At 38.5% G+C, this 22,383-nt stretch overlaps 1 protein-coding gene across 34 annotated transcripts in view; it reads right to left on the bottom strand.

Moving 5' to 3' along the window:
* The window catches only part of LOC108403438 (zinc finger protein 684), a 44,801-nt gene extending 23,038 nt beyond the window's left edge, over positions 1 to 21,763 (bottom strand). For 3 of the 34 annotated variants that reach the window (XM_073233717.1, XM_073233721.1, XM_073233722.1), the window contains exons 1-6: positions 21,611 to 21,747; positions 20,689 to 20,883; positions 18,744 to 18,867; positions 18,366 to 18,461; positions 3,991 to 4,092; positions 1,335 to 2,694 (exon numbers count right to left, since the gene is read on the bottom strand). In XM_073233717.1, the coding sequence (XP_073089818.1) occupies positions 2,399 to 2,694; positions 3,991 to 4,092; positions 18,366 to 18,461; positions 18,744 to 18,867; positions 20,689 to 20,757 (687 nt within the window). In that variant the 5' untranslated portion in view covers positions 20,758 to 20,883; positions 21,611 to 21,747 and the 3' untranslated portion in view covers positions 1,335 to 2,398. Of the gene's footprint in view, positions 1 to 1,071; positions 1,151 to 1,334; positions 2,695 to 3,990; positions 4,093 to 12,748; positions 18,462 to 18,743; positions 18,905 to 20,688; positions 20,884 to 21,248 lie in introns of those variants that run through there. The other 31 variants (XM_073233725.1, XM_073233724.1, XM_073233720.1 and 28 more) reach the window with 31 other exon arrangements.
* Positions 21,764 to 22,383: the final 620 nt, after the last annotated feature.

The raw sequence follows: 22,383 nt of genomic DNA, 5'->3' as shown, positions 1-22,383 counted from the left end.
AATATATCAATAACTGTGCCAAATACAAATAGACTAAACTTGCCAATTAAAAAGGCAGAGATTTTCAGATTGAGAGAGGAGGGGAGAATTCAGATATAAAGTGTCAGCAAGAGCTACACCTAAAGCATAAAGCCATGAAAAGGTTGAAGGTAAAAGTATGGAAAGATATAAAGCAGGCAAATCATCAAAAGAAAGCTGGAATAGTGGTACTAGTAACAGATTTCTAAACAAAAAGCATCACTAGTCATATGAAAAGTCACTACATAAGAATAAAAAGTTCAATTCCCCATGAAGATATAACAACTCTAAACTTCTATATACCTCATAAAACATGCTCAAATTACATTTTTAAAAAATGGAAGTATTACAGAGAAAAATAGGCATATCTACTACTAGAGATTCCATAGATTTTTTTCTAAATTATTGATGGCAAGCAAACAAAAATAAGTCAGTAAAGATATAGAAATTTTGAACACATCCTATCGTATGGATGCCTACAGAAATTGGTGCCTACCATTAGAGAACATATGTTTTATTCAACTGCACATCAAACACTGTAAAAATTCATCATATACTAGGCCATAAAGCAATTATCAACAGCAAAAAAAGTAAAGATTTGAAAGCAGTATGGAAGTTCATATATGCGAATTTTCTCTTTAAGAAACAAAACCCGTCTCCTTCAGGAAGTCCTCTCCTCTAGCACTGATATCACTGACTGCATCCCTCACACTGACACTTAAGTATGGCCGCTTTTCATTTTACTTAATGTATACATAGGTATAATCACTATTTTATATATGTATATTAATCCCCTCAAAACATACACTTTGAATTAAGACTGTCCAAGTCAACTTGTTTTGCACTTACAAATGAGAGTGGAGTACTCATGACTAAGTGCATACGTGAATAACTAACATGTTAGGTAAAAAAGAGACCAAACCTAAAGGAGGGCACAAGGCAAGGGAGAAATTCTTTCAGAGTCCTTAATTTAGAGTTTAGCCCAGCCCTCTAGAAGTAGACAATTTAGGCTGAGTCCCTGGATGAGAAGATTTGTCCACTGACAACACGTACAGCAGATGAATCCTGGCTCCACCATTTTATAGCTTGGTGTACTCGACAAGTCTCTCAACCTCTGAGTCAGTTGCTGCATCTGTAAAATGGGCATAATGTCCATTGTGAGAATAAATAGAAAAGTCAATGCTAAGTGTATCCTGCCTGCAGTCAGTGCTCCACAAATGTTTGTTTCCTTCTCCTTTCCTAAGGAAGAAAGTGGAACTCATCTTTTTCCTCAAGAGTAGACATATCTGACCTGAGAATGGAAAATTGCATCTCACCTGGGAATTGGTCATCTCTTCTTCCTTCCAGGCCAGGTTAGGGAGTTAAGGAGGCAGAGCTGGAGGAGAAAAGAGCCATGAGACACCAAGCCTGCCTTGCAGCTCCCAGAGTGGCCAGCTGGGACAACTTTTTCTGCCTTGTCTGAACTATTTCCTCAACTACCCTGGCCTAGGATGCCTTCTTTTCTCCAATGACAGATTGTTCACCATCTCAGGTAAGTCCTGTCCCCTCTTTTCCAAGTCAAAGCTCCACAGTCTCTTCTTGTTCTGTGAAGGGTCCTGTTCTTCCTCATCTGATGCAAGCCCTGCTAAGCCACCTCTGCAGCCCCAGAAGCTCCAAAGCCCTTCCTCCTGCAGCCTCGTCTTGGCTCGTTAATTTCTGCAGCTCTTGGGTCACAGGTGTGTCCTCTCTCAAGATGGGTTCCAGCTGCCTTCATTCTTAAGAGCCTGGCTTGTTCCTTTTGGAGCAGGAACTTCTTTTTCCTGGGCCCCCAATCTCTGTACTCCCGGCAAGAGTGCCACTAGGAAACCCAGCTGGGCTCCAAGTTACGCTAAGCACCTCCCAGCCAGGGACCTCTGGGTACCGGGACTGCAAAACAGCCGCCCAAACACTTCAGGGAGAAACCTGAGGCACCAAAGAGTGGAAGCACCCCACACACACTGCTCTGAGGAGTGAGGAGCGGCTGACCCGCACTGCCACTACCCAGGGATCCCAGCCCCGACTTGGGGGTGCTCAGAGCTGCGAGCAGCGGGGCGCAGGGCTTTGAGCTAAGGGATCCGGGAGCCACTCCGGTGGTCCAACAATGCTCCCTCTGAGGTGAGTAGAAGTGGATGAAGTGACTGCTTTAGTGAACCTGGTAGGTAGGATTTGACCCTCCAATGCCAAACTGCAAGTGCCACACTCTTTTTGGGACCCTAGCTCCTAGACCCCAGACTTGGAGATTCAAGTCCCTCAAAATGCCACCCTCGTTCTGGCTTTCTGATCTCCATCCTCCAGCTGACCCAGGGTGCCCTCCAAACCCGTCTCGCAGTGAGTAACTGCGGGCGCCACAGGCTCACCAGCCTCACCAGCCCGGCCCAGGATGTCGAGACCAGCCGTAAGACCCTGCGCGTTGCGTCAGACCCCGGCGGCCGCCTGGGTCCCCGACTTCCCTGTGGCCTATGGATGTTCCCCTTTCAGCCTTGTCGGGGGATAGAAAAATCACTTTTTTAGTTCCCCGGATCTTACAATGGGGGTGCGGAGGGCCTCCCTCCTTCCGATGAAGAAGCCCGTGAGGGGCCGCAGAGCTCAGAGTGGGGCGGTCCGGCGGGGGATTCTCCGCTTCGCCCTTAGGGGTCTGGCTTCCTAGGGGTTGGGGGGCTAAAAGAGGGGAAGGAAACTGTTGTCTCTCGATTGGCTGGTGGTCCTTTAAGGGATGTCACCGCACAGGCTCCTCTGGGCAGGCAGGTGTTCTAAGGCAGGGTCGCTAGGGGCCAGTCTGTGGGCTGTGGTGGGAAGGGGGCTTCCCTTCGACGCAGGTCTCTGCGGGTAGCCCCACCTAGTGTGACTTCCTCCAACCCTCTGGGTCGGTCCTCCATCCCCAGTTAGTATACCTAATATGATGTTTCTATACAGGCTTCCAACCCCCTTTTGCAAGCAGCCCAAATCTCCGTGGGGGGAATCTTAGAATCCTCTTCGATTGTTGGATAGAAATGCCAGAGCATTCTCCCCCAAGGCCGATTCATGATTCTGCTGACTTCCATCCCCACCCTTCCAACCAATCTTCTAGCTATTATGGGTTGGTTGGGAAGGTCTGGGAAGACGGTTAAGGATGGAAAAGTCGGTTTGGTCACCTTTTAATTAGTCTTGGAAGTGGAGAGGTTGACCCTCAATTATCTGTGGTTCTTTTTACAAAGGATTACCTGATACCTCACCTGTAATCCTAGTTTCCATCCTGGGCTAAAGGACAAATCCCACTTAACATCTGTTAGAGTTAACAGCATGTTCTGCTCATGGATGTATCAAAAATCTTAAAACAATTCTCCCATTGTTGAATCTGTAGCTGTGGTAGTCAGCGGTATTTACAAATACAGGTTCCCGCTTCTTCCCAGTACATGGTAGAATTGCAGTTTCTCATCCCTTGTAAATTACTGATGACAATGCAACTTGTTTGGACGCAAAATGAGAAATCATGTATGCCACCTCCAAAAGGAATCTTTTCACAGGCAATGCACAATTTGTCACGTTTCTTTTCCCTCTCCCCAAGAAATTGTAATGTTCAGTGTGGCAAGCAGCCTCTAAACTGGCCGCCAATTATCCCCTTCTGGTATTCAACACCCTTGTAATCCCCTCTCCTTGAGTGTAGACTGAACCTAATGACTTGCTTCTAATGAACAGAATATGGCAAAAGTGATGGGATATCACGTCTGAGATTAGATTACAAAAAGACTGGTTTCCATCATGCTCGCCCTCCACCCTCCCTTGCTCTCTTACTCAAAGAGCAGCCAGCTGCTTTGTTGTGAGATGTCCATGTAGTACATGAAGAGGTCTGTGTGGCAAAGAATTGACATCCCACAGGTAGGACCTGAGGCCTACAAACTGCCACATGAGTAAGTCTGGAAGTGAATCTTGAGGGGCCTGCCACCACTTAAAGTGAGCTTGGAAAGAAAGCCTTACCTTTGTTGAGGCTTGAGATGACTGTAGCCCCAGCCAGCACCTTGATTATAGTAGTGTAAGACACCCTGAGCCAGAGGATCCAGTGAAGCCATGCCCAGATTCCTACCAGTAAAATTTGTGAGATAGTTAAGTGTTTGTTGTTTTAAGCCACTAATTTTAGATACAATTGATCGTTGGACAATATGGGTTTGAATTGTGCAGCCCATTGTATGCAGATTTTTTCAATAAATACATTGGAAAATGTTTTGGAGAATTGCAACAATTTGAAAACCCATCTTCTTTTCTCTAGCTTACATTATTGTGAGAATATAGCATATAATACATATAACATAAAATTGTGTTAATTGACTGTTTATGTTACCAGTAAAACTTTTGGTTAACAATAGGCTATTAGTTTTGGGGGAGTCAAAAGTTAAATGTAGATTTTTGACTGTGGTGAGTTGGCACCCCAACTCCACATTGTTCAAGAGTCATCTGTAAGTTGTTATACAGCAGTAGGTAATAAACACATTCAGGTGGTTCCAGAGCAAGACAACACAGAGCTGAGTCCCCAGCCTGTCCAGCATGGACTTGTATTACGGGTGAGAAATAAATTTTTAATATAAGTCACTAAGATTTGGGGGTTGACTGAGTATTGCACTAGCCTTTGCAAGTATAAATAATACAATGATAAACATCTTTGCATAAGTCATTTACTAAATTTCTAATTATTTCCTACAGGCAGATTCTTAGAAATGGAATTGCTCAGTCAAATGGTATGAAGTTTTAAGACTTCTAATGCATATTACCAAATTATGGTCCAAAAGGAATAGCAATTTACATTTCTATCACTGAAGTAGTCTGATTCACCAAACTCTGACCAATATATTTGCCTTTCAATCATAGCACACGTGTTGATTTAAAAACCTGTTCATCCCCCCCTCCTAAGTATCTTTTTAAATGTAATGTTTTCTATTCCCCAGTACTGAGATAGAGTAGGGAAACAGAACAAAGTTCATGCCATTGTAGTCAATTTAGTCTGGGAAAAAGGCCCAGCTCATTCTTAAACTTAACTTATATGCTGTTCTTCCTCTTCTTCCAGCCCCTTAATCAATTAAATAACTTTGTAACCAAGACAAGAGATAGACCTGTAAAGTGTAAGTGAGTCTATGTGGATAAAGAATGCCAAGATCCATATCAACAGTTATCTAAATAACCAACCCTATTCTTAAGACAAAATTTCAAAGGAATTATGAATCACCCATAAACATCATTCTTATGCTGACCCCTACCCAAAAGGCCCTATAAAACCCCAAACTCTTAAGTGCATCTCCTCTCAAGTTGCCTGCACTCCCTTCTGAGTGTGTACCGTCTCATATCGAATAAATTTGTTGCATTAGCCAGTTGCACTTGTCTCTCAACTTTTTTCCATGATAAAGACAAAAACTCTCCAAATTCCACCTCTGGTGGATAATGTCTTTGTCATTTTGCTATTTCATTCAGCTTTCTGGTCTTAACACAATCCTTTTCTCTCCCTGTGTTGGCCCCTCCCTGCTTCTGACCCGCAGATAAGGGGGGAGGCACGATGAAATATCGAAGATCTGAAAGGACCAGCCAGGGGACTCGAGGCTTCACTGCGCACGAGTAATGCCGAAAAGGCACTTCTCATATTTATTGAGCAAATGAACTTAAACATCATTATCTGGCCTTGAGTCTAGCCCAAGGACACGACGCTTCTCAAGATACTGAAACCATGTGAGGGCGGCCCCAAGCCGTGAGAACTACTTTGGTTCTCATCATTCTGTTTTTGATCACACATTAAGTTGTGGGAAAAACAATCAAGTCATGTGTATTTGTACATTTGATTTCCATATTACTTCATTTATGTATTAATCCCATTAATCCCATACCCTGTTTTATTTCAGACCAGTAGGGAAGTGGAAGTTCTCAGAACATAAACTCACTCCATCCAACGCTTCATGGCTCTCCTGGGGTGGTAGGGGCTTAGTTCCCATGCCGTACAGATTCAAGCAGACACTGGATGCCAGGTGACCCTGGCTTTAGGAGTTGGCAAGGGAGTTGCCCTACACCAAGCAGGAGTTCAATGAGCTTCCCTTTCCCCTCTGTTCTTCCTTGCTCTGGACTGCCTGCACACCTGTGACACTCACTTCTACTCTTGCTTTAATAAATTTCTACCTTAACTCCACTCCTCCAACTTGGTTGAGAATTATTTCTCCATCAGAATCAAGAATCCTTCCCTATCCAGGTTGAGGTTTCATCTAGTGCACAGGGAGAGACCTCCCCAGATGCAGTTGCCTGACAACAGCAACAGTCTTTGTCCAGGTCTTCATCATTCCTCATGTGGCCTACTGCAGTATTTCTCTGACCAATCAGCCACACAGCTTGCTAACTGATCTTTCAAAAAATAATTTGTTCATTATTCTCCTGCTTCTATGCCAAACCCTGTATTAGTCAGAGTAGACTAAACTGCTGTAATAAATTGACCTTACAATGAATGCATTGGTTTAGGCAAAATAGTCTCTCTCTTCCCATTTCACAGTCCAGGGTAGGTGGTCCATGCTGGTGGGCAGCACTTTTTCATTCAATGACTGTCTTAGCCCATTGGGGCTGCTATAATAAAATTCCATAGACTGGGCAGCCTATAAACAACAAAAACTTATTTCTCACAGTTCTAGAGGCTGTAACTCCAAGATCAGGACACCAGCAAGATCAGGTAAGGGCCGTCTTCAGGGTGGCAGACTTCTTGTATCCTAATATGGAAGAAGGGCTAGTAAACTTTGTGGGGCCTTTTATAAGGACACTAATCCCAATTATGAGGGCTCTGTTCTTATGACCTCGTTACCTCCCAAAGGCCCCACCACCTCCTAATACCATCACTTTGGGCATTAAGTTTTCAACATGTAAATTTTGTGGGGGACACATTCACACCATAGCAGTGACTCTGACAATGGCACTGCTCTCTTCACGGGTAGCGCCGGCACTTCTCATATTTATTGAACAAATGAACTTAAACATCATTATCTGTCCTTGAGTCTAGCCCAAGGACATGACGCTTCTCAAGATACTGAAACCATGTGAGGGTGGTCCCAAGTTTCAGTATCTTGAGAAGAGTTGTATCCTTGGGCTAGACTCAAGGCCAGATAATGGGTTCTCTTCATGGGTTCTAAGGTAGCTCTGGCTGACAGAGAGACACACATTCTAGCCCCCAGAAGAACACCTCCACCACCACCACTCTAGTCCAAAAGATCATCTGTTGTCTGGGCTGTGAGACAATCGCCTCTGGTCTCCCCATTTGCTCTCTTGCCATCCCTACTATCTATTCCCCACACAGAGCCAGAGAGAACTTTTCAAAAGCAAATCACACTGTACTATTCTTCTGCTCAAAATCTACAAAAACCTTTCCAACACATTGAGAATGACATCTCACATAATTTGGCACATGTTTAATGCACAAAACTCATGTCTACTTCTCTGCTTCAGCCACAATGGATGTCTTGCAGATTCTCAGCAAGCCAGACTCCCTCCTGCCTCAGGACCCAGGACCTTTCCAACTCCCCTACACTCATTCAGGTCTCTGTTTAAAGGCTTTCAGAGGCTCCCCATCTTAGTTTCCTATTACATTCAATCTCCTCACAGGTTTTTAAAAAATGTTTTATATATCAATACCTGAGATTATATTTGTTTGATTATTGTTTTTTGAGTTGAGTGCTGGTATCTTGCCTTTTTTCCTCATTGCTGTATAATCATTACACAATAAGAACAGGGGTCAGCAATCTACATCCTGAGGGCCAAATCTGGTTTGCTGCCTGTTTTTGTAAAGTTTTATTAGCATACAGTCACACTCATTCACTGATGTTATCTATTAATGTAGCTGCTTTACTGTTACAGCAACAGAGTTGAGTAGTTTTAAGAGAAACTGTATTGCCCACAAAGCCTAAAGTATTTAATACCTGGACCTTAACAGAAAAAATATCACGAAGCCCTGATTATACCAATTAATACTGATACATCATCTTTCTATTATTTGCTTAGTGGATTTTGTTTTCTCTATGATTTTGCTTCAGTCTTCTTGTATGCATCTTATATCTGGATTTTAAAAACAATCTGACAGTCTCTACTTTGGGAAAGTGTCAATTTGTAGGGCTATCTTTGGTAAAGACAAAAGGAGGAGGAATAAAAAGTATCTCCTTCTCCCTTTTGATTAAAATACAATGAAAAGACAGAGAATCTTGATGCAAAACAGTCATTCTGACTTAAAGATATTTTGTTGTGCCACTATGTGGTGAAAGACCTTGCTCAAAAAATCAGTCTAAATTAATCATTTCTGTCCAACAGAGAGGGGTAACTCTTATACTGATTAAACCTGTTTATTGCCTTACTAGCCCTAATTAATTTCTAGACTTGAAAAAATTAAATACTTTCTGCAGGAGATATTAGTTCATGAAGTAATTTAATATCACCAATTTATCTTCTTTCTTCCTTTCTCCAAAAAGGTACTAGCTTTTTTTGACTTAGGATTGGGGGAGAACACCTGATTATCTACCTTTTGTAATGTACGTTACAAAGTGTTTCTGAAATATCAAAGAAAAAAACTGCAACACATTATTATTCTTTAAGAATAATGTTTTCCATTGGATTTATAGATCTCTTTATTCCCTTTTTTCTCTCTAGTCATTTACAATGTAGTCTATTTCTTTTGGTGGCTAGCCTTCAATTTTTAGCATGCATATTCAACAAGGTATAAAGTATTTCTATCCTTTCCCAGAACAAGGACTTTGTAACACTTTAACCCTGATTCCACCCACTTGCCCAGTGTTATTATCTACAATATTCATTTCACCTTATTTCTAGTCCTTTCCCATATCAGTCATTATTTAAATTACACCCAATATTAACTGATTCACTAGTATGTTCACAATTTGTTCATCAATGTCTCTTGCTTTTCTCAGGTGACTGATGTTAATGATGGTTTCTCAGGAAAATGAGATTTCAGGTGATATTCATCAATTTTTTTGGTATTCTATATATATATTTAATAAGTACATACTACATAAAGCATAAAAAATAAATGTATCTTCATATTGAAGAAAATCAACCTAATGTCTGAGCATCAACCTAATGCTACAATGAGAAAAGTAGCATATTTGAGTGTTCCTGTTAAGAGGCAAAAAGTGAAAGAAAAAATATCTCAAGGTGTAACATTCTAGAGGGAAGGGGGTGTGAAAAGGGATATTCTGCTTACATTATTGTAGCTCCTGGCCAGAGGGAATTCCCATCTCTGGGCAAGTTCACTCTGGATTCAGTGAGACCAAAAAATGACAACTGAACGTTTGGGAGTAAAAAGGGGCTTATACAGAGCTTTATTCTCAAGGGGGTAGGTCAACTGCTAGAATCCCATCTGCCTCTGGAGCAGTCTGCTAGTAGCAATTCCATCTCAGGCTCTGTCTCTGCTCCAGGCTCTGCTCTCCTCCTAGCACTGGGCAGAGCTCTTATAGCAACACAGGCAGTAATGGCTTATCACCAATGGGCATGCAAGCATGTGCCTGTGCAGTAGGCTAAGTATTACATCACTGCATGTACACAATGGGTGAGTAGGTTAGGATCAGGGGAGGATCCTGGCCATGGAACTTCCCTACAATTAATTACACATGACTATTTCAGATTTTTTGACAACTAGACAGAAGTACAGCCTTCAAATAAAGAAAAAGGGGTTTCTGGGGATCTAAGATCATGTTTAGCTGAGTGTAAATAACATTTCGTTTTTTTTCTTGCCAAAATCATGTTCTGGGGTTGAAGTTATATAGGAAAAAAATGTAGTCAGTGGTAGAAAGCTCCCCACATAGCAATATATCTGTTCTAGTACTGGAATACTAGGTGTCAAAGAAGTCTAGACATGGGTAAATAATTTTTTATCATTCTTTTCTTCAGATTAATGGTCATACTTACAACTTTAAATATAGAAGTGCTTTGCCCACTAATGTATCTGAGGTTGAAAGAAAACATACTAAACCTATTATTTGAAAATAATAACTAGTTGTTAAATTGTTTTCTTGCAGCATTACTTACAATGGTCAAGCTATGAAGCAACCTAAGTGTCCATCAATAGATGAATAAAGAAAATGTGGTTTACATATATACAGTAGATTATTAGCCAGAAAAAAGAATGACATCTTACCATTTGTGACAACAAGGATGGACCTAGAGGGTATTATACTAAGTGAAGCAAGTCAGACAGAAAAAGTCAAATACTGTATGATCTCATGTGTAGAATCTAAAATAACAAAAAACCCCAAATTCATAGACAGAGAGAACAGGGGTTGAGGGTGAGCAAAATGGATGAAGGGAGTCAAAGGTAAAAACTAACAATTACAAAATAAGTAAGTTATGGGATGTAACATATAGCATGGTGACTATAGTTAATAATACTGTACTGTATATTTGAAAGTTGCTGAGAGTAAATCTTAAAAGTTCTTATCACAAGAAGAAAAATTTTTATAACTTTGTTTTAATTAATGTTAACTAAACTTATGGTGAACATTTCACAATATATACAAATATTGACTATGTTGTACACCTGTAAGTTATATATGTCAATCATACTGCAATTTTAAAAAAAGATAAATTTTGCATTATATATATTTTAAAAATATGTACAAGAAAGTAAAACATTACAGTAACTTGTGGTCACAGCAATCAATAACAAAATAGGGTCCTGAAAGAGATGACAGTCTTCCAATGATGTGTAAACATTTAGTGCTCCTTGGAACCCTATTTTATTCAATAAAAATGTGTACTTTTTATAAAAAGAACTTTAAAAATTCACTTGATTTTACTTAAAAATGCTTTGCATATTTGATTATTAGTAGACATGGTTTTCCACATACCTCACAATCTAGGAATGTTGCTGCTGATCTTTGTATTTGCATATATACAACAGTTGAGGCCCAGTTTTCCCTTCTCAATTGTGAGCTCTAGGCCCATGAATTGCATTAGAATTTGTGGAATTCATTTTTGTTTTAGTGCCTGACACTTACTTGGTTTAAATAGAAAAAAAAAATTTGTTTGTTTCAACTTTTCAAACATCCATTTAATTTTGGTTCTGTATGGTTCATACAACTAATTCTTTTACTGTCCTAACTCTGGCACTGAAGAAAAGGAGCAAACTTCTCTCAAACACTGTGGCCAGGGGTGCCTGGCCTGACATGTGATGGTGTTAGAGAGAGAACTGTGAGGGGAGAAGCAAACAAAACATGAATGTTTAAGAGTAAATAATTTAAAAAGAAAAGAAAAAAAGAAAGGGAGCAGTTTAATTCATAGAACTCAGATCATAACACCAAATAAAAGTCCCAGGCTCCTTCTTATTCTGTCTGCCACCTTGATGCATCAGGCCTCTTTTTAGGGGTCTCACATCATTCTAGCAGCAATGAGACACTCACTACCCTCCAAGGGAATCTTTTTGCCATCTTAAAATTTGGATTTGCTCAGATGCTATTACTGCCAAGTACAGGAGCTGAGAAATACCTAGGAGGGTAAGAATAACTTAAAAAGCAAAATGACTACTTTAACAGGAAATGAGAGATAAGGCAGTGTAACTTTCAAAAAGCTCCCTCGGTTTATAAGCAATTTACATATATACTGTAATATGGTTTGTGGTTTTCCAAGTGATTTGGTGTGACTGACTTATGTTTAATTAGCATACAATCTTAGTATGAAAACGTTGTAAGACAAGGCTTAACTTAGAGCTGAGGGATATTCAGAAAATCACTCATTCTTCAGTTTCTACCACCATTACCCTGCAAAAATGCAGAGAGAAAAACAATTGCAAGTTCACACATTTAATCCAAAAACATATGCTTGCAAGAGAAAACCTGATTTTGCGAACTTCGATTCAATCAAGCTCAATGCTGTCCTTAAGCTTTACAACCACTGAAGAAAAGGCTTAAAGTCTTTTTTAACATTATCAAGCAACATTTAGTGAATATAAAATTCTCCCTTTAATCATTGTTTGTAATTGATATAATTTTGTATAATGTGCATTTGTTTTTAACAGAAATTTTATAATGTCAAATTTTAAGAGTGCTAACTAGCTCAAGGAAGCAGAAAAGCTTTTCAAATAACTTGATATGTACCTATGCTAGTCACCTGGAAATTTCCAAATAAGCCTGAGATTTCTCTGAATCAGTTTCTAAAACAAAAAAGTAAAATATTCTCCCAGAATTCCCTGAAAAGTATCATGACACCTAATTTTTCTGAAGTACCCTAGTTATACACTGCTTGAGGTAGGGCTTACTCCTACTAATGTAGCTGTGAAATAGGATGGCTTTTATTTACATGACTTTTTACTTGAAGAAATGCCTCTTTTCTTGTACTAAGTGCTTCAAGTAATACAGAACACAGCTGCTTCCTTCGCTCAGTGCCTAGTTAATCAGAATTAAACATGCTCACACACACTTTGGTGTTCTGCATAGAGAAGAAAACGTATTACACAAAATCCTCAGCTAAGTAGAGGCAATAGAAGACTTCATAACTGTCCCTGACTTCTATTATTTAAAAGGAGGGCCTAAAGGCTCAATAACTGCCACAGCTATTCATAGGTGCCATGAAAAGTTAAAGTTCATAGCACTGAACTTCTTCATCCTACATAATAAACCATATTATTTCACTTATAATTGGCAATTCCGTGTATCATGTTAGGCTTTGAAGAGACAATACTGGTGTTTACCAGAGATTTTGAGTAGATATAACTTGGCAGGGGAAGGTAGTTTCAAATTTTATTTATATATATATTTTATTGTGGTAAAACACACAAAACACAAAATTTACTATTTTACCCATTTTAAGTGTACAACTCATTGACATTAAGTACATTCACAATGTTGTGACACCATCACCATAACAGATATAATTTTGTATAATGCGCACAGCATATATTTCAAACCTATGGTTATACAAATTTCTTAAGCAATGCAGAAATTTGTATAATTGGCATAAAAATCATAATCAAGAGCAGTGCATTTATGTAATGAGTCTGATGCCTTATTTTTTTCACAACTTCCTCAGCTTTATACTTTACAGTAAAAATTGTAACTCAAAATTTTCTGTAAACTTAATAAAATTACTAATATCAATTACAGAATATGAATTTCAGTTATGCTTTTCCACATTTATTCAAATGATAGGGTTTTTCTCATGATGAATTCTTTGCTGCTTTATTAAAAGGTTAATTTCAAGTTCTCTCACATTCAGAAAGCTCCCAAAGTTTTATGACTTCTTTCATGGAGAATGAGATGTGTCTTCCAGTTAAAAGATTTCCCACATGTGTTACATTTGTTTTGTTGCTCTGCTGTATGAGTTAAGTAATGTCTAAGGAGATGATGCTTCTTAATAAAGGCTTTGCCACACTCGGAACACCCATGGGGTTTCTCGCCTGTATGAATTTTCTGATGCAGGACAAGTACTGATGAGTCTGCAAAGGCTTTACCACAATCTCTACATCTGAATGGTTTCTTTCCTGTATGAATTCTATAATGTTTATAAAGAGATGAATAGTACTTAAAGGTTTTCCCACATTGTTTGCATTCAAATGAGTTCTCAGGTGTATGAGATTTCACATGTTGACTAAAAGAGGAGTGCCAAGTGAATGACTTCCCACACTGACTGCATTCATAAGGTTTCTCTCCAGTGTGAAGCCTCTGGTGGACCACCAGTTGTTCTTTACGCTTAAACGCTTTCCCACAATCACTGCACACAAAGCGTCTCTCTTCACCATGAATTTTTTGATGTGCTATAAGAATTCTCTTGCTGCTAAAGGTTTTCCCACATTCATTGCATCCAAAGGCTTTTTCTCTTGTATGCTTTCTTTCATGTCTAATAAGACAAAACTTGTTTTTCAAGGTTTTTCCACATTCTTTGTATCCATAAGCATTTTCTCCAATATAAGTTTTATTATAACTAAGTATGTATAAATTAAGTAGTAAATGCTTTCCATTTGATTTACATTTACATTGCTTTTGTCTTGAAGAAATAAAGTTTATACTTAAATTACAATTTTGGATTCCCTCCTTGGTCAGTGTTTTCTTGGAAGTGAACATATCTTGGCTCAAAAAATTGTCTTTGCTTCCCTCTTATCTCTCTAGCTTATCAAGTAAGCAGAGAACTTCTAAAAAGGAGTACAATGACACATTTCCAGTTACTCCTTCCAATATCATGCTATAGAAAGAAAAACTTTAAAAGTCTGTGGCTTCAGGCAATGATGCCCTATTCTAACCATTTCTATTCAATAAGGTGCTTAAATCCTTAGCTAAACCAATTAGGTAAGAAAAAGAAATGGAAGGCATCCAAATTGGAAAGGAAGAAGTAAAAGTACATTTGTTCACAGATGACATGATCTTACATGTAAAAATGCTGAAGATTCCACACAAAAAAACTACTAGAATAAACAAATTCAGCAAAGTTTCAGGATATAAAATCAACATACAAACATCAGTTTTGTTTCTAAACTCTAAAAACAAACTACCCAAAAAAGAAATCAAGAAAACAATCCTATTTACAATAGCATCAAAAATAATAAAATACTTGGAATAAATTTAACCAAGGAGGTGAAAAACTACAAAACTATGCTGAAATAAATTAAAGACACAAATAAAGGGAAAGACATCCTGTGTTCATGGACTAGAAGTCAGTATTATTAAAATGTCTATACTATCCAAAGCAATTTACAGATTCAATTCAATTCCAATGGCATTTTTTGCAGAGACAAAAACAGCAATTCTAAGATTAATATAGAAACACAAAGATCTCTGAATAGTATTCTTGAGAATACTATTCTTGAGAAATAGTATTCCTGAGAAAGAATGAAATAGGAGGCCTTATACTTCTAGACTTAAAACCATATTACAAAGTTATAATAATTAAAACAGTACAGTACTGGCATAAAGACATACAAACCAATGAACAGAAGAGAAAACCCAGAAATAAATCCATGCATATACAGTCTTCAACAAGTGTCCCAGTACTACACTACAGGGAAAGGATAGTCTCTTGAACAAATGATGGTGGGAAAACCAAATATCCACATGTATAAGAGTGAAATTGGAGCATAATCTTACACTATACACAAAAATCAACTAAAAAATATATTAAAGACTTAAATGTAAGACCTGAAACTATAAAACTCCTAGAAGAAACATAGAGGGAAAGTTCCATTGATCCTGGCAATGGTTTCTTGAATATGATACCAAAAGCACTAACAACAAAAGCAAACATAGATGAGTCAGAGTATATCAAACTAAAAAGCTTCTGTGCAGCAAAGGAAACAATAAACAGAGTGAAAAGGCAACCTACAGAATAAGAGAAAATATTTTTAAAAATATATATGGGATGAGAAGTTAATATCCAACACATATAAGGAACCCCTATTAAGTCAACAGCACAAAAGTGGGCAAAGGAATTTAACAGATACATCTCCCAAGGAGACATACAAATGGTCAACAAGTATATCAAAAGATTCTCAATATCACTAATCATCAAGGAAATGCAAATCAAAACCACAATAAGATATTACATCTGTTAGGATGTCCATTATCAAAAAGCCCAGAAAATAATAAGTGTTGACAAGGACATAGAGAAATTGGAACTCCTGTGTACTCTTGGTTGGAATGTAAAATGGCACAGCCCACTATAGAAAACAGCATGGTTTCTTCAAAATATCAAAAATAGAACTACCCTATGATCCAGCAATCCCATGTCTAGGTATTTTATCAAAAAAATTGAAAATAGGATTTCCTAGAGATATTTTCACTTTCCTAGAGATATTTTCACTGCAGCATTATACAATAGCCAAGCACTGAAAACAACCTAAATCACAATTGACAGATGAATGGCTAAAGAAAATGTAGTATATACATACTTTAAAAAAGAAAGAAATCCTGTCATATGCTACAACATGGATGAACCTCAAGGACATTAGGCTAAGTGAAATAAGCCAGTTAGGAGCCAAATAATGCTTGACTCCACTTACGTAAGGTATTTGAAATAGTGAAACTCAGAGGAGCAGAAAGTAGAATGGTGGTTGCCAAGGGCTGGGAGGAGTAGGAAATAGGGAGTGGATGTTAAATGGGTATGGAGTTTGGGATTTCAGTCATGAAAGATGAAAGGATTCTAGAGATCTACTATGCAAAGGTGTGCATATAGGTAGTAATACTGTACTATATACTTAGAAATTTGTCAAGATTTTTTTATTCTGTGGCATTTTTTACCACAAAAAAAAATAGTCTCTGGTTTCAGGTCCCATTCTGGACAACAAAACAGAAGAGAAATCTGTATTTTCCCTGCCCCTGGGCTTTAAAAAAATAATTGTTGAAATGAAAGATTCTAGAAAATAATAATGGGAACAAGTAACTTTTTCCATTTATAAATATGGTTTTCCAACCTATGAAAGATGGTGAAATAGGCACAAAGTGAAATTATAAAGATGACAAAGGAAGGTAAAAAGAACTCTTAATAAACACAGAGTAAGCTCTGAGAAAGAGGGAGCCACTTCAGATAAGTGAGCAAGTAGGGGAATCAGGAACAATGAAAGAAAGGTGTTACAGGGAACTGAGAAGAGGTAGATTGGTTTGGAGAAGTTTGCTCAGAGTCAAGGTCTACAACATGTAAAAATTAAATTACCCTGTTAGGAAAGACACTAATTTAAAAACAGATATGCACCCTTACGTTTAATACAGCATTATTTACAATAGTCAAGACATGGAAGCAACTTAAGCACCCACTGATAGATGAAAAGCTAAAGAAAATGTGGTACAGATATACACAATGGAGTATTACTCAGCCGTAAAAAGTGGAATTTGCCATTTCAACAACATGGGTGCACCTAGAGGGTACTATACTAAGTGAAACAAGTCAGACAGAGACAAATACTGTATGATCTCATATATATGTTGAATAAAAAAAAATTAACAAAAATTAAAAATAGGCTCATAAACACAGAGAACACACTGGTGGATGCCATAGAGGAGGAGGGTAGAGGATGGGCAAAAAGCAGGAAAGAGATAAAAAGGTATAAACTTCCAGTTGTAAAATAAATAGGTCACAGGAATAAGATGTACAGGAAAGAAAATATAAATATAGTCAATAATACTGTAATAGCTCTGTGTGGGGACAGATGGTAAGCACACTTACTGTCTGAGCATTTTGTAATGTATATGATAATACAGTCAAATTGCTATATTGTACACCTAAATTAATACAGTGTTGTATTTCAACTATCTTAAATATAAAATAAATAAATAAAGTATCTGTTAGGATCCTCCCTAGGCTCCTTCATCCACTTCTTTCTCCTTACTTATCCTGCAAACAATGTCAAAATATTAACTCCTTTTCATCTATAGGCACATTCTATATCCTCAAACCACAATTTAGGTATCTTTGTAGAAAGGTCTCCAACTCCACTTCTACCTAAGATTCATTCTCCAATGCTCGTATATACTCAGGAACACAGAGGCTGAACATTTAAAACAGACCAAACATTAAATCTGCTTCTATTGTCAGTTGCTTCTACTACTTAGAATGAATTTGTCCTCATAATTAATCCTGCTTTTTATAACCATTGTCCATCTGCCAGATAGATATACTAGCACCCAAAATCCTAATTTGCCCCAACCACACTTTTCAACTCAAATTTCACATTTTGGTTTCCATATTTATGGTTTCCATTAACCCTGGGGACCTGACACACCAGACTCCTAGTCTTTACCAACCTTTGCCTTGTACTTTTTTTGTGGTTAAGAAGATTAATTCCTACTATTACCACAATACCACACCATGTTCAATGAAACAATTAATGCCAAGCTCAAAACCCTACAAATGCCAAGTCCACTATGTTAGGGAAAATGGGAGAAGACAATTCTTCACAGTCTCTGAGATTTCTATCAAGAAGGAATCTTATTAATGCAACACTCTGGACTCTAACATCATTCCTTATTTCTCAGCCACACAATGACTACATCATAAGAACTAGATGTATGAAAACATCTGTGATCTTGGTGAAGAGGGAAGAAGAATGAGGATTTCAGGAATTAAGAGAACACAGCGAGGTCCCAGCTGAAACAGGCAGCACAAGGCACGAGAGTAGAGAGGAGAGAGACATCCCTTCACACAAGAGCTGAGCAAAGAGAAAGAGCAGCTACTGGGCAGAGTGAAGGCATCACTTGGGGAGCTGATGATGTTATATCGAGTGGACCCAGGCACTTCCAAAGATGTGTGTGTGGCTCTTAAGAGGTGCTTCCTGAAAAGTATTTCAAAGGTGCCTGTCCCTCAGTGATCAACGGGAATCTCAGTTCCAAAGACTCCCGCTAACCTGGTTTTCTCTCACTCACCTGGATGGCACCAACGTGGATTCACTCCCTCCACCATCCATGGTTCTTGTCCTTGCTCCACCTTGAAGACCACTTTTGCTTCAGTAGCTGGGTCCTCTGTTCATGGGAAACAACACAGAACTGAGGACAGACTGCTAGGGACATACAGCTACCTCACAATTCAGGTCAGAAGGATGACCCTTCTCCTCCATTTGGGAGGTAGAACCATAAACACACTATCTGATTTCCAAAGGGGATAGGAATCTTTGACCACCAATATTCAGGGCCAAACTTATTAATGCTTTCAGAATGCTCACAGCTTTCACAAGTCTCAAAGGAAGGGCACTCACTACCAGCACATGCTCAGCTGCCTGAAGAGTTACCACTCCCAGTCCTTACCCACTGAGATGAGGTTTCTAACGTTGTCCAACATCACATCCCAGTACAAGGTTCTCTGATCACAGTCAAGCAGCTGCCACTCCTCTGGGGTGAAGTCCACCACATCCTGGATTGTCACTGATCCCTGCAAGAGCACACAAATCTTCAACCTGTAGTGAGTACTGGAGAATATGGATGGATTCAGAGCAATTCCTGATTATGTTCACTGTTCAGAGCTTGCAATAAATTATATAGGATAACTAAAAACTACTATGTACTTGATTCAGAACTACAATTTGAGAGAAAATCTATTAGAACTGTCCCACCATATACATATACACACGTATCTATATATACACATATGTATGGAGATAGCAAGAGGAAGAGAAGGAAAAAGAGAAAATATTAAGTTTGCTGAGCATTGCTTTGGCCTCGTCTATTCTGCTTATACAAAGGGACACTAAAAATGGTCATATGAAAACTGCTACTTCATCTTCTATATAAACAAACACTCATCAAAAATTTTTCCTTCATAGGAATGCCAGGAAAGCCTTTACCTATGACATTGTTATGCCTTATTTTCTAAGACAAGGCCAATAAGTCACTAATTGGGCATCCTTTTTCTATGACTTCCAAGAGCATACACAAATATGAATCTCAACATTACAAACTGTGTGCAGACACTATGGCCTTGGTATCAATTTTCTAACTTTCTGTCAAATTTAAATTTCAATCTGTATTTTTCCTGTTTATATTCTTATCTATTAATACTTTTCTACTTTAATATGTAGATTCTTATAAGTTACTGCAAATTCACCAGAAAACAAAGCAGAATTTGAATAAATGTATGGAGTTCCCTGCCTTTCCAACCTAGAAATAAATACCCATATGCCAGCTATTGAAAAGGCTATTGGTGGAAGTGAGGGAAGTCCCGGTCCCAAACCACCCACTTATTCATTTAAAATTCTGATTCATCATAGGAAACCTGGGCAAGGATGTTCTTTCTTAAGTTGATGTATATAAATCTTCCCTATTGATCTATTACAATTAATTGTTAATTTCTGATATCCTTTTCTCCCAAAAGTTATCCTAAAGAAAAGAAAAATGGATGGATACAAAGATCTTTAAAAGGCTGGACTCTGGGGTCAGGCAGTCTGTGTTCAAATTCGACTGCTCCACTTACTAGCAGTATGGCCCTGAGAAAGTTCCCTAACTGCTCTGCACCTCAGTTTTTTTATCTGCAAAATACTGATAATACTACACACATCATATGTAGGACTTTTATGACGATTAAATAAGTAACACAGGTCAAATATCTAGAACAACATATGGTACATGGTAAGCACTCATAAAGTTATTATTTTTAAAAATGGAAAAAAGGGAGGAAGGGAAAGATAATGTTTCCACATTATTGCTTATAATATGGAAACACTAACAATAGTTCAAATGTCTATTAATAGGGTGTTGATTGTAATTTTAAAAAGATGCTTTAAAAAGATAGTTAAGGAAAGAAGTTCCATTTATACTTGCAGGTGGAAAAAGTATATTAAAATATATAACATGATCCCCATCTCCTCTTTTAAAAAATAGGCACTCAAACACAGGGACAATCTTAGTGGTCACATATCAAAATGTAAATATTATTTAGGGTTGTAAAGATAGCAGGATCATATGTAACTTCTATTTCATTCTTTCACATACTGTACTTTTATTTTACATTTTTTATATTACTTTTTCAAACATACATACTATATACACATATATAATTTGCAAATATAAAATTTAAACCAGGGTCTGTAAGGACTTCCACCATCCTGATCAGTATGAGCCAACAAGAAACGACAGTGGGAGAGAGATGAGGAAAGGTAGGGAGAGAAAATACGTTTAGGAAGCAGAATTTCTTCTGTAATAACTGATTCTTCCTTTCCACATAAACCCACCCTCCCTGTTCTTCTGTTGTTCTCACCTTTCCTGAAATATCTGGGGCAACACCTCCATGGACACTGTTCTGGATGGCGGTTACACGTGATGCCATGAATTGAGCCCTACTCTCACTAGATAGGGAAGAGAAGTGGACACCTGTCTCCCTTGCAATGGAGTAAACAGGCACAGGTCAGGAGAGCCTTTTCACAGGATTAATCTCTTTCCCTTTTCCTTCTTCCTAGAAAAAAATGGTGTGGATGACGAGGGAGCAACACTTTTAACGGAACCTTCACGATGGGCCCCGATTGTGTAAACTCACCATCACCTGTGGCCCTAGGTTGGCCTTTTGTAGATTTTAATCAGGGCTGCTGGGAACTTCAACAAACAGAAATATATGCAAGAGGAACTCACAGGTTGAATTACTGTCTTCCTACAGACACATCAAGAGTTCTCTCAAAAACAATGATCACAAGCTGAAATTCACCTAGCATTCACTCCTCAGAAAGAATGCAAACTAACTCTTTAGTCAGAGTTCTACGCTGCAAAAACAATTAAATTTCGGGTAAAACTGCTTTGAATTTGAATACCACCTCCTTCACTTACTAGCTGGGTGATCTGAAGCAGGTAACACCACACCGCTCTGTAAAACGATGGTTTCTTACATCACAGAGTAAACGTGAAAAATAAATGTCACACGCTTTTAAAAGTGCTTAACAGTGTCTGGCGTTGGATATACTGGTTCTCATCCCACCGCCTTGAAGGGGTTTATTGCAGGCTGAGAGTCAAAAGGCTCCTGGATGAGGTGAGGTACAACTGAACGTACAGGCGTGGGGTGCGTACACACTTCCTACAACAGAGAACCCGCTACACCCCAGCCAGCCCTGGGCTCCACACAAGGGCAGCGGGAGCCCTACCCTTACTAGGCTTTCTCTGAGCCGGTGCCCCCGCGCATAGGGGTTACCTACAACTTTACTTCCTCCACATGAACCAACAAGCCGGTCTTTGCTCTTCAACTACACCTCAAGCCCTTCAGAGTCACGGGCCGCTTAGGGGCGAAGAACACAGAGGGAGCCGGAATACTTCCTGATCGGTTACTGCGCGTGTACGGAAGTAGCGATCTACACAGATATCCCAGGGTCCTCGGGGAACTCCATCTGAGACTACAATTCCCATAAGGCTCTTGGAGTTTCTCTCCGGAAGGCCTCTGGGGTTTCCTCTTTAGTCTCCTGGAGATTTCTAGTGTGATGTGGCTTGATCTTCAAGGAGTGCTTTGGTCCTATTCAAGGGAAACGTGTACGTAATTTTTACTTATTAACGTAGACATAACATATAGAAAACATACGCCATATAGACGTGGCAAATAGCAGCCAATACGGTTCTAAAATAATTATATATATTTTTACATAAATTTTGTATTTGAAAGACTTATGTATTTTTTAAAAAGAATTATGTATTTCAGTAACAGGAATAACAAATGTTCCTTAAATATAAATAATTAAAAATGTAAGCTATGTTAAGGTTATTTGAGACAGCCTAATTGTGATTATGTTCTAAAGTTTTATTATGGTAAAAGGCCAAGATCAAGTTTCAGGCAGGGAAAAGACTACATATAGGAAAAGAAAAAGCTCACAAGTCATTGTTAGCTTGCTACAAAAAAGAAAATATATCTGACAGGCATCAGGGTGGGTAGACAACTAGCTTGCAGAAAAAGTCTTAATTGCATTAAACTCATTTAAAA

This window comes from Manis javanica, chromosome 4 (genome assembly GCF_040802235.1).
Source record: "Manis javanica isolate MJ-LG chromosome 4, MJ_LKY, whole genome shotgun sequence".
Taxonomy (NCBI): domain Eukaryota; kingdom Metazoa; phylum Chordata; class Mammalia; order Pholidota; family Manidae; genus Manis; species Manis javanica.
Note: the sequence above shows the minus strand (reverse complement) of the source record. Positions and strands in the feature narration are given on the sequence as shown.